A 13,263-nucleotide genomic window follows, 5' to 3' on the forward strand; every position below is an offset into this window, starting at 1 on the left:
AAAGTGCATCAGGTTGAATTATATGCATAGTTCTAATATGCTCACTTGTGTTATAACCATTATGAAATGTTCATTTTCCTGAATACGCTATCTCACTTATTTCTAAGCCAGTAACTTGGCAGAGCTTGACTCAAGGCAGCTTTGGGACATGGGAGAAATAACAAAACTGTGTGTTCCCAGCTGATACTTTTAATCTAATTATGAAGCCGTCTTTTTAGAGAGTCACAGAAGAGTTGAGGTTGGAAGGGACTCCGGGATATGGTCCAATCCAATCCTCCTCCTCAAAGGAGGGTCTGCTATAGCAAGTTGCTCAGGGCTGTGTCCACTTTGCTTTTAAATATCTTCAACGATGGAGACTCCACAACCTTTCTGGGAAACCAGCTCCTGCACAGTGTTTGACCAGCCTCAAAGTAATAGTTTGTTCTTGCATTTAAGGGGAACTTCCTGTATCTCATTTAGTGCTCATTGCTTCTTGTCATGTCACTGGGCACTGCTGAGAAGAGCCTGGCTCTGTCTTCTATACTCCCTCCCATCAGGTATTTGTACACATTGATAACAGCCACCCCAAGCCTTCTCTTCTCCAGGCTGAACAGTCCCAGGTCTCTCTGCCGCTCCTCATATGTCAAATGATCAAAGCATTTAATGGTCTTTGCGGCCTCTTTTGCAGGACTCACTCCAGTACATCCATGTCTCTCTTGTGCTGAGGAGCCCAGAACTGGACACAGCACTGCAGATGTGGCCTCACCAGTGCTGAGTAGATGGGAAGGATCATGTCTATCAAGCTGCCGACAATGCTCTTTCTAATGCAGTCCAGGATACTGGTGGTCTTTGCCACAAGGGCACATTGCTGGCTCATGGTCAGCTTACTGTGCACCAGTACCTCTTCTGCAAACCTGTTTTCCAGATGGTCAGTCCCTAGCACATACTGGTGCATGAAGTTATTCCTCCACACACATGACTTTGCATTTCCTTCTGCTGATATGTTTACGTTCCTGTTTCTCCAGCCTGTTGAGGCCTATCTGTACAGCCACCCAACCACTTGGTCTATGAACCAGTCCTCCCAGTTTTGCACTGCCTGTGAACTTGTTGAGGATACACTCTGACCCATCATCTAGGATACTAATGAAGAATACTTGAAGGGTATTGGTCTCAGTACTGACCCCTGGGGTATATCACTACTGACTGGGCTCCAGATGGACTTCATGCTACTGATCACAACTTTTTGAGCTTAGCAGTTCAGCCAGTTTTAGTCCAACTCACTGTCTATTTGTCTAGCCCATATTCGTAAATTTGTCTATGAGGATGTTAGGGGAAACAGGGTTGAAAGCTCTTCTTATGTAGAGAAACACAACATCCACTGCTCTTCCCTAACTTACCAAACCACTCTTTCAATCACAGAAGGCTGTCATGTTGGTCAGCCATGATTTCCCTGTCATAAGTCCATGCAGACAACAGTCTTCTTGTCCTTTGTGTGTTTGGAAATGGTTTACAGGATTATTTGCTCTGTCACTTTCCCAGGGACTGAGATGAGGTTAACTGACCTGTAACTCTCAGGATTCTCCTTCTCAACTTTCTCAAAGACTGGGAGGGCATGTGCTTTCCTTCAGTCCTTGGAAACTTCCCCCAATCACCATAACCTTTCAGAGATAATCAGGAGTGTCCTTGCAATGACATTAGCCAACTACTGGGTGCATTGCATCAGGGCCCACGGGCTCATGTCTGTCCAGTTTGTTTAAATATTCCCTAACCTGGTCCTCTTCCACTGAGGGTTAGTATTCCTTGTTCCAGGCTTTCTCCCTCATATCAAGTGCTTGCAAATCAAAGGCAAATCCCACCAAAAGAAGATAGAGGGGAAGGCATTCAGTACCTCAGCCTTTTCCATGTCCTTTGTCACCAAGTCCCCTGCCCCATTCAGCATTACACTTACATTTTCCCCCACCTTGCTTTGCTAGATGACATATCTGTAAAAGTAATTTTTGTTTCCTTTTACAGCCTTCACCAGATTTAACTCCAGGTGGGCTTCAGCTTTCCTAACTGTATCACTGCATCTTTGGTCAGTGTCCCTCTATTTCTGCTGGGGTCATCTGACCCCGCTGCCACCTCCTGTACGTGTCCTTTTTATGTCTGGGTTTAGTCAGGAGCTCATTGTTCATCCATGCAGGCTAACTGCCACCTTCACTTGATTTTCTGCTTGTTCAGATAAACAACTATTGAGCTTGGAGGAGGTGATCTTACAGGATCAACCAACTCTCCTGGAACCCTTATCTTTCCAGGACGACCTCCTATGGCATTCTTCCAAGCAGACCCCTCAACAGGGAAATTTTCTCTCCTGAGGCCCAGAGTTGTGATCGTGCTTTTTTGCTCTTTGCCTCTTTGCAGCATCTTGAACTCCACCATCTCATGGCCACCACAGCCAGGGCTGCACCTGACATTCACACCCTCAACTGGTTCTTCATGGTTTACAAAAGTGCAAAGCCCAGCATCAGCTCCTTGATTGCCTTTATCAGAAAGTTATTATCAATGTACCCTAGAAACCTCCTGGACTGCTTGTCCCCTGCTGTGTTGCCCTCCACAGATATCAGGTGGTTAAAATTCCCCATAAGGACCAGGATCTGTGAATGTGAGTCTTCTTCTAGCTGCCTGAAGAAGGTTTCATCTACTTCTTGTCCCTGATCAGGTAGTCCATAGCAGACAGACACTCACTACAATATTGGTAGCTGTGGGCCACAACTGGGCTGCCCACTAATCCTGACCCAAAAACTCACACTTGGCTCCAACCTCAACCCAAGGCAGAGCTCTGTGCATTCCCACTGCTCTCTCCTATAAAGACCATTTACATAGTCATGGGGAAGACCATTGCTTGATTGAGTAGGGCTTCTGCTGAGTGGAGAAGTTTGTGCTGCTTTATCTAGTTGAAGCTAATGATAGCAATAGCTTCCTTTCGTGGAATCATCCACAACTTTTCCTCATGTGTAAAGGTTTACTTATTTAAACGTTTATATAATTTACATATTTACAGAAACATTTAAACGTTTACCTATTTACATCTATGGCATTGCCATAGATGATGTTCAAGAGTTAGATTAAGCTATCAAGTATTGCTGCCACATACCTTGCCTGCTTGATTCCAGTCCTATCCTGGGCTCTGTAACAGCTTCAGAAAAGCATCAGGACGAGGTCCATCTTGTTGTAAAAGAATCCTGTTTACTACCAGTTCATTTATATTGTTGCTATTACTAGAAAGTCCTTGACGCAGCATCCCAAAACTCCTTTGCTGTGCCTCTTCAAGGGCAAAAAACCTAATTCCTCCAATGTACAATGGGACTGACAAGTTTTCAGCTTCCCTTGCTGAAAATCGTTCCAACAAAAAGCCTTCATTAGAGCGGGGAAAATATATTGATTTCTTGTCCAGCTTAATCACTCCAGGTTCAAGGGACCACCGAGAGGACTTGACTATACTAATTTTATAAACATGAACAAGAGGGAGCTGTTTGTCATTAGGTTTAGGAATCTTACATTTGGGTTTCTTTCATGCTAAGTCTGCTGTACTTACTCTGAAATTGCTCTGCCTCGCTATTCATCCAGTTTTGACATTTATTCACATACCATCTGTTTCCTCCATAGTTCAACAACACAATTTAGAGAAACTGAAATTTTCTATCTTTTTACTTCCTTTCTCTTGCCTTTCATTTCCCGATCTCCCTGCCATCACTTTCCATAATTATCCGTTCTTCTTAAATCTGCAAAAAAAGTCTTTTGTACTGCTTTTTTCTCTCTTATTTTTGAAACATTTCCTAATATTTTTCATTTGATACCAAATCTCTTGTCATTCCTTTCAGTGCAGAATACCTTAAGTGTCATCTATTTCTGCTGTGCAGTTCTCACTTTCTTCCTCTTCCTTTCAGTTCCTTTACTACCCTCCTCTAGTTCTCTGTTTCTACTTACCACCACTATACTTCTGAATTCCTTAATTTCTGCCTCGCACAACTGTCCTTCCTTCCCTTAAATTGTTCTCTGTTCTTTTGGGGGTTGTTTTTCCACTATTAATCCTTTCTTTGCTGTTGCATTCAGGCAAATTCATTGCATTGCATTCATTGCAAATCAGACTGGTTTTAAAGTGGCAAGAGCAAGTCATAGACATCTAGGAGGTTCTGCCTGCTTAGACTCAACAATCCATCCTCACCATTTCACTTCTAAGGCCTTTCATGCCACTCTGCATATTTTTGGTGTTTTGGTGGGTTTTTTTTTAACTATTTCTGGCATTATTAATAAACTTTCCTAATCCTGCATTTCTTTTTTTTTCCCTTGTTTCCCTTTCACTCCTTCTGCTTTCTCCATTTGTCATTTAGATCTCCTTTTGTTGTGCACTTCCTTCTTATTACCATGTATTTTGAATGGGTGGCTACATAGGTCTTCTTAGTTTTCCCTTTCATACGTTCTCTCCATCTCTGTTTCACTTTCTTGCTTAGAGCAGGCAGTGAAACTCTTTCCATGTGTTGGAAAGAAACGGTCCCAGAAGATTCTCACCTTGCCCACGAGCAGGGCTTGCAGCTAGAGTGAGAAAGGATGACAGTACCTCTGGTGGGTTCCCTAAGTGATGTGTCACACCATGATGTGACATAGTATCCTCACTGTCCCCAAATGACAGCAACAGATAGATAAGGACTGTCCCAAAGCACCCTTCCTTGCTAAGGTGCATATGTGCTGTTCTGCTCTTTCTATTCAGTTTAAAGTAAAATCTTTCCTGTAACAAACTTAACACCTGGCCAGGGTCACTGCAGGTTACAAGGTGGTATACCAGACTTCTTCCAAATATTGAACAGTGGGCAGAACCAGTCTGACTGATCAGTCTTCTGCATTGGCTTAGACATACAGTATGCGTATACTGTTATACCTAAATGGACAATTAAGTTTCTGGGTATGTGTACAAGTTTTGATAGCATTTACTATTTGTTTAAAAGACCATAGCTGCTCTGAAGAAGTCATTATAGTCAGTTATGGATATCAGAACTTGAGCACTTATTGAAAAGTGGATTTCTTGACATGATATATGGAGTCATTAAGTTCTACAATATAAATCCTTTGTACTGTCTTAGTAAGCAAACCACTGAAGCAGTCATCCACTTTCATCCAGTTTCTGTGCTATGCATATATGTTCTCATAGGAATTGCTTTTAAAGATGCAGAGAAGAAAATTTGCCATGAAGCATCAAATTCTAAGTATCAATAATATGAACATCATAACTCTTTTATGATTAGTTAAGGGTCTTAGGATATTTTTTAACTTTCCCTTAAAAATAATAAAGCTTTTGTGTTATTTGAACTAAAAAAATACATAAGCAGTTCATTTTTACTGATTTAACTGATAATTGATAAAATTTGCAGCTCTTTTCTAAATGTAGGAACAGGTTCTGGTTTGGTTTTAATAAAAGAAACATGAACAGTAATTTATCGTTATTGTGTTATATAATTTTGAAGTAGTATCTTTATAACCCCAACACCTAAGGGTCTCCCAACACTTGAGTATGTACTACAGTTTATCTGTGTGTACAGTTCCTTCTGATGGCTTCCAGGATGCTTCTTCACAGTAACAGTACATGTCCTTCAGTAAAGCCTTCATCCTGCATCTTTAATTTGCATGATTCTTCTAGGCCATGAGCTTCAGAGTCACTGAAGTCTTGCTTTTATTAATCTTTACACTTGTGAAGCCTTTCTTATGACCAAAAGCTTTTAAAAATAATTTTATTTTATCTAGGTATAAACGTACAGGCACCATTGATATGAGCACTAAAGTAGATATTTTCTCTGAGTCACACAGGTTTTCCTGTAAAACTGGAGTTTCAGAAACACGCTTTAAAACAAATTATTTCCCATACACTGGATCTGGCTGGGACAGAGTTAACTTTTTCATAGCAGCCCATAACGTGCTGTGTTTTGGATCTGTGGTTGAAACTGTTGATAGCACATCAGTGGCCCCCCACCAATGTATGGGATGCCAATCCTCTGCAGCTGTAAGAGTCAGACTACAGGAAAGTCCATCCATCTTAGACAGAACTGAAAATCTCCTGCCACAGAATAATAAACAATGTGACTTGAGTGTTCTCAACGCTGCATGTTGAATATTAAATATGCTCAAGGAACTTGTGTTGTATAGCTTTCTCCTATTACAGATTACATGATCACTCCTAGATGTGTTTGTTGTGGAAAGCTGAAACAGTTACTACTTAATATCAGCTTTTTCTCTCTTGTTTTTAGCCCCTTGTGAAGCCAACACATTCTTTTGCCACAGTAATATGTGTATTAATAATACATTGGTCTGCAACGGACTCCAGAATTGTGTGTATCCTTGGGATGAAAACCACTGCAAAGGTAATGTGTAGAATTGGAAACGTCAAGTCATTTAAACTGCGTGGGATACAAGATTTTATCCTTAGTTTCTTGTTAAGTACGTATCAGATGGGTCAAAGCTCAGGATGAGTAATTCAGGGAAAGCATACATCAAGCAATAGAGAAAATGAAGAGAGGTAAAAATACTGATGAATTTTACTTTCAGTGTTTGCATTTGTATTACTTGGTGTTGATTTGTGTTGGTTATGTCCTTCTGGAAGACTTCCTGATCACTTGGTATCTGTTTCCCATACAGTCTAAAATGTACTTTAAAGACATATTTTGGTTGCTTTGTCATAGTTGCCTTTGTAATGGAGCAGCATATGGATAGCAGGCATCTTTTAGCTGCATGTCGTGCCCATAATAGCCCATGTGGGCTAAAAAGCCAAGGTGAAGTGGAATTAACACTGTAAGAAAGCAACCAAAGCTGCCTATGATCAAGTTAAATTGAAGAGCAAGGAACAAGCACAGGAAATCAGGCATAATGTCTATTTCATAGGTAGGGACTGGTGTTCCTAACCAGATGCTGACAATAGTTTCTAAATATTACTTTTTGTTTCTGGGAAAAAAAATCAGCATCTGTGTTGCCTTCAGGGAAAAGAGTTTAACTAACTTATATTGTAGGCTAGGGAGACAGTTCACTTCCCTCCTGCCCCTCCCTGCTACTGTAGAGTTTTTCCTGGAAACATGGGACATGCCAAATTTAGGAATCAATCAAGAAAAAATTCTGAATGAGGTGGATTAACAGTCAGCCCATAAGTCTGCTGAAGCCTGTAAAATCCTGACAAGCAGTGCAATAGGGTAAAACACAAATGAAAACATACTTCAAAAGAACACAGCAAAACTGTGGCATGGAATAATATTCTCCAAAGAAACTAAACATACGATTGGGAAATAATTATCTGTTCTCTACTTCTTCAGCACAGAGGAAAACAAAAAACCTGCCCTACTCTTTAATTTCCAGAACGATTTTCATCTTTCATTTGCCAAGTATCTTTTTATTGGGTCTTGTCCATTTTGCCTCTCTTGTTTTTCTGACTAGAAAAGGAGCTTTGGTGACTCCAGAAAAAAGGTTGTTCGCTGCTGTGTTGCTTTTTGAAAGTCTGCTACTTCCCCAGAGTTTGTTGGTCAGTTAGAGAAACCCCAGGTGGCTTTGCAAGAGTTGGCAATGGGGAATACTGAAAAGTTCATTTTTGGTATCTAGGAGATTATGAAGAAGTGGATGTTATTGCTTTGGTGCCAATAACTTTCCTTTAAAAATTTTTTTATTGAGTGCTTTCTTATGTTTTATGTCTTATGTTTTATGTTGCCAGGAAAAATTACAAAAAATTACACTAAACTGGGTATTGAAACTTAATCACAGTTGTCAAGTCTTGGTATGCCTGTGAGAGACTGATGCAAACGCTTTCAGCTTGGAATTCTACAAGGCTCAGTCAGTGTCTCATGTGTCTGCAGCCATTTGAAAGAAAATCACAGAAAAATATACACAACAGTAGGGTGAAACTGGTTTTCTTTTTATTATTTTACTGCATATTTTCTGTTTTTCTTCATTCAAAATGCTGAATTGGGTGCCTAACTTCCTAGAGGATCCTGAGTAAAGGATAGTAGGTACGATCAGCTTTTGGACTTTTATGGGTGTTTAGAAAAGTTGTGGTAATTAGTAGGCCAGGAACAAAAGAAATAACTTTCACATATTTTTTTTCCTTTCTGAAACCTAAATTTGAATAAGTTTTCTATTTTCTCCTGATTTAGCTTTTTCATTTAGTACTGTGTACAGTCCCAGTCAGGTCATAAATACTAGGACTTCACCGAAGTTCCCAATGCAAAAAATTATTTCTTTTTAAATCTTGTAAAGTCTTGCTCTTTCTTTGGTCCTAATGTCCTAGTTGCACATATTTACTGGAAGAAACAGAAAATAATGAAGAGAACATCTGTAACAGTCACGGGGGCTTTAGCAGGCAAATGGAGTTCAGACACTAAAGCCATCTGCTTGTTAAGGTGGTTGCTTCTTATTAAAAATGTAAATAATCCTTCATCTAATTAAGCTTGTAATATACCCTGAATAAATCACTTTCCAAGTGAATAAGCACACGGAGGACCTCTGTGTTGTTTGTTTGGCTTTCACGAATATCTGATTTCTTTCTTTCTTTTTTGTCAATGAGATTGATGAAGTGAACTCAGACATAGACTAGGCTTGGCTTTGCAGTAAACTGTGAACCCATCATGATAGTTTTTATTCTTGGACTGCAATTAACGCTGTGCTTTTTTTTTCCTCCTGTCACACAGAAAAAAGAAAAGCTAACCTTTTGGACCAACTTACCAATACCAGTGGGACTATAATTGGGGTGACTTCTTGCATTGTGATCATCCTCATTGTTATCTCTGTTATAGTACAGATCAAGCAGCCTCGTAAAAAATTCGTCCAAAGGAAAACAGACTTTGATCAAACAGTGTTCCAGGAGGTGTTTGAGCCTCCTCATTACGAGTTATGCACCCTCAGAGGGACAGGGCCTACAGCTGACCTTGCTGATGTTGCAGATGACTTTGAAAATTATCATAAACTGAGGAGATCATCTTCAAAATGCATTCATGACCATCACTGTGGATCACAAGTGTCTAGCATTAAGGGCAGCCGTAGTAACCTCAGCACAAGAGATGCTTCTGTCTTGACAGAAATACAACCCCAGCCTGTAAAACCACTTATTCAGCCCATGAACAGGAGAAATATCCTTGTCATGAAGCATAGCTACTCACAAGATGCTGCAGATGCGTGTGAGATAGACGAAATTGAAGAGGTACCAACCACCAGTCACAGGCTGTCCAGACATGATAAAGCTGTTCAGCGGTCAGTATCAATAGATTTTTGATGAAGACTATTGTGTAAGGACTTGATTGCCCAAACATATTCACTCTTTATTCAGTAAAGACGTATTTTCTTTCTTTCTTTCTGGTTTAAATTTCTGTTTCCTGATAGCACATACCATAATATTATCTCTCTCTTCCTGTCTCTCTCATCTCTGCTCCTGTTTCCTGAAGGATCCTGTATCTTAGTTTTACCTTTTGACTTTATATCTTTCTTTTTCTTTTACTATTTTACACATACCTGCATGCATACACACACAGGTCAACAGAGAACAGGTACAATTTTTAAAAACCAAAGAAGATATTGCGTGAATCTAGTTTTTGAAAAAGCCACATACATGTGGTTTCCTTGTAACTGAGGTGGCCTTGAGTATCATCCACAGTTGGTCTGACGTCTCTAAATCGATACATGAATAAATAAAAAATACATGTATCCATTCTGATGCATGGCACAATAATAAGAAACACAATCCTGGGGTAAGGAAGCCCTTTTTCTCATGAATCACTATCCTTTATATAATGAATGACACTATATGCAAAACTTTACTGTATCTGTTCCATTATTAATCACAGTATCTTGGCTTGTCATAGTAACATATATGTATCGATTACAACATGAGACAGTGTAGTGAGTAGAGAATACTCATATATTTACATATAAGAATGTAGTTAAAAGAAATCTTCCTAATCAATAAAAAGTAGTCAAGCATGATATTTTTAATAAAAGAGCTATTCCTACTGTATATTGCACTTTGAATGACTGTAAATATGAACGATTAAAAGTTTACAAGTAAAAGAAAAAGAAAAGCAGAAACATTTATGAATCATTTATTTGAAAAAGAACACAGAAACTTTTTATATATATTTGTGTTTTCTCTTGCATGCATTATTTATGCACTACTTCTGACTGTTTACATGCCCTCCATAATTTCCTTGCACATTAAGGCATTTCTCTCACTTAAAAAAAAAAAAAAAAGTTATTTGATTATTTTAATCTAATTGCATGCCAATGTAAATCAGTTCATGAATATTGATCAGTTTATTGAGATGTACTCTTTATTAAGTATCTATATGCATATATTTCTTTTTTTCTATGCAAACATTATTATTTTGAATGAAATAGCCATAACATTCCAGGTTCTGCCTCATTGGGTCTCTAAGCAAACATGAGTCTGAGTACAACACAACTAGGGTCTAAGAGACAAACTTGAGGTAAGTAAACATACCTATACAACAATTGAACCATCTGTTGCTTTCCATTTGATTTGTTATATTGCTAAAATGCATGCTAGCTCTCAAGTTATATATCCTCTTGTATGGAGAGAGCCAGGTTTGAATACCGAGAAAACTGAAAGACAGATGACAACTTTAGCATTGTAAACTAAGCAAAATCTATTAATTCCTTATTCTTGACAGCACTATAATCATTTCCTAGCTAAAAATAATCTTAATTTCAAACATATTATAAAGACAGACGCTTTGCATGGCTCTGGTGTTTCATTTACTTTTTCATTTACAGAAATAAAATTTAGAGTCCCAGCATGTGAAATAATATGTAAAACTTGGCAATCTAACCCAATCCAGGAGCATGTGGAACTATCTGTTTTCAGTTCTTTTTATTCATTTAACCTTGTGGAGTGTCAGGGGAAGGGTATGTGTTAGTACTGGTAAATTTAGAGATTCTGTAGCACTAATGTTCATGTTTGCAAATTAAACTTCCTTTTCTGAGATTTTCCTAGGCTTTTCATTTTGTATCATTTGTTATCAACACTTAATTTCAATAAGCATAATATCAGATGTTTATAATGAAGTTATAGATAGCTGCTAGCCTGTCAATTTATATATGTATACATATATATACAAACATAGATATGTGTATATACATGTTTACATGTGTATATATGTATACAGCATTTTTACTGGGAAAGAATCCATTAATGCTTTTATTGCTTCCAGATAGCCTAGGTAAATATTTTTCTGTATTTTTCCTCATAAAAAGAACATATTTTAACTTTGTTTTGCTTTCAGACAACTATTCTTGCAGTCATGCAAACTCTGAGTGGAAAAATCTGTAGTGAATTATTTCAGCTGTCTGAAAGAGAGAGTGGACATGTTTCTCATTTCATTTCATTGCCTTTATCAAAACCTAAGAAGTACAGACATGTCTCACTTCCTTAGCAAGGTATTCCCATTACAGAATAATATGTTTGTTTTGTAATTTGGTTGCTGGCCACCAAGTGCTCCTTAGTTTTAAAATATATTTGGAGATTTGCGGCAAACTTGAAGAAATTAGCTCCTAACAGAGACTGTCTTTTTTTTTTTTAATCTTAGTTTTATTTCAGTTGATATGTTTTGTGTCTGTTATTTACTTGTATGTTGTGTGATATGTGGAAGAAGATTTACATTGAACTTTTGTTATATGTACATTGTTTTCATTATATAGACTGCTTGAGAATAGTGCGCTCCTGGGTGATTTTGAACATGCTACAATGAAATGTGAAACTATCGTCCTTGGAAACACCAGCTAGAGGTTTTATGGACTCTCTGACCAGCTATTCTCATATCATGACAAAATTCAGCAAACAGTGTTGAGTAAAATTACTAGAAGGCAATAAGACTTTGGTTATTATGCTTATCGGTCATTTCTCTTTTTCTTTTTCTCTCTCCTTTTTGTTGCAAGTTAAATTCCCAATTTCAGGAACAATTTATTGAAATCAGGTATTTAGCCATTCATAATCACTTCAGTGGAAATGTTTGTTGGATAAGCATCTAGCAATATGACTGAATTTGACATTGAGAAAATAACCTGCATGTATGTTACTGAATATTTGAGTTGGCAAAAATCCCTTTATTAGATACACTGTAAAAAGCATGCATTCACAATTATTGCTGTTACTGTTCCATTTCTGTGTCATATGCTTGCTACTTGTAACTTTTTATATAAAGATACATAAAACAATGTATAATAATTTCTTACCTTGAGTTTAATGGCAATGTTTTCTTTTACCAAATTTACAAATCTTGCATAATTTGGAAGATTATGCTCAAAATGTAGCTTCTAGGAACTTGAAACCCAGATAAATCAGAGAATCAGCTGTATCTCATCTCTCACTTACTGAAAAGCAAAATACATTAATTTTTTAAGACTTAAATGAATTCATAATACATAAAGTGGATCACCTAATTTCAGTTAAAAGGTTTGTGATAACCTTTGTCTTCAATTCTGTACTCTTAACTAATTTACTTCCATGGCAATTATTAGGAAGTTTGCTTCAGTAGCAGAGTAGCAGATTTTTATCAGTTATACAAATGTTATGGCTGGGATCCAATTTTAGAGATACAGATATAAACCACTTCTTTATGCAAGATAAAATGATATTCATAATTCAAGAGATAAACTTCAGTAACTGACACCAAAATCAAACCTGAGAGGTTATTAAGGAAACATCATAGGTTGAAAAGCCACAATTATGTAAATTGGAAAACCCCCTCATTTAAGATCTTGATAACCATGCATTAAATCATAGGTTTATTATTTATTTAAAGTATTATCTTCCAAATTCTGTTTCAAAACCAATCCCAGTTCCTCCTTAAACATATTGTGTCATTCATGGCTGTTAGGTTTTCCTATATAAAAATTTTGATAGGTTTATTGAAAAAGTGGGAAGAATTCCATGGATCTTTCCGAAGCATAAATAGACGAGAAAAGAGAAAACCTGAAAGACTGGCATAAAATATAAAGTGATCTATATCAGCTGTTTAAACATATAGTACCTAATTTACATGATTAAAAATACAGGAAATCTGATTTCTACAAAGCAATTCCTACAAATGTGAGTTAGGAATGACATGAGAAGAAGAAGGGTTTCAGGTATTTGCCTCCTTTTTTGTACACTATATTTGCAATGTATTTTACATAACTGGATTTTAGCTTGATGAATTTGTTTATTATCACATATTAGCTGCAAAAAACATCCTCTGTCCACTGCAGGAGTTGAGAATCATTGAGTCATCT

At 37.6% G+C, this 13,263-nt stretch overlaps 1 protein-coding gene across 1 annotated transcript in view; it reads left to right on the forward strand.

The window, feature by feature from the left end:
• NETO1 (neuropilin and tolloid like 1) overlaps positions 1-12,222 on the forward strand; it is a 68,797-nt gene extending 56,575 nt beyond the window's left edge. Inside the window, exons 8-11 of the mRNA XM_075084585.1 lie at positions 6,255-6,368; positions 8,673-9,231; positions 10,386-10,460; positions 11,692-12,222. Of these exons, the coding sequence (XP_074940686.1) occupies positions 6,255-6,368; positions 8,673-9,231; positions 10,386-10,446 (734 nt within the window). The 3' untranslated portion in view covers positions 10,447-10,460; positions 11,692-12,222. The remainder of the gene's footprint in view (positions 1-6,254; positions 6,369-8,672; positions 9,232-10,385; positions 10,461-11,691) is intronic.
• Positions 12,223-13,263: the final 1,041 nt, after the last annotated feature.

This window comes from Phalacrocorax aristotelis, chromosome 2 (assembly GCF_949628215.1).
Source record: "Phalacrocorax aristotelis chromosome 2, bGulAri2.1, whole genome shotgun sequence".
Taxonomy (NCBI): domain Eukaryota; kingdom Metazoa; phylum Chordata; class Aves; order Suliformes; family Phalacrocoracidae; genus Phalacrocorax; species Phalacrocorax aristotelis.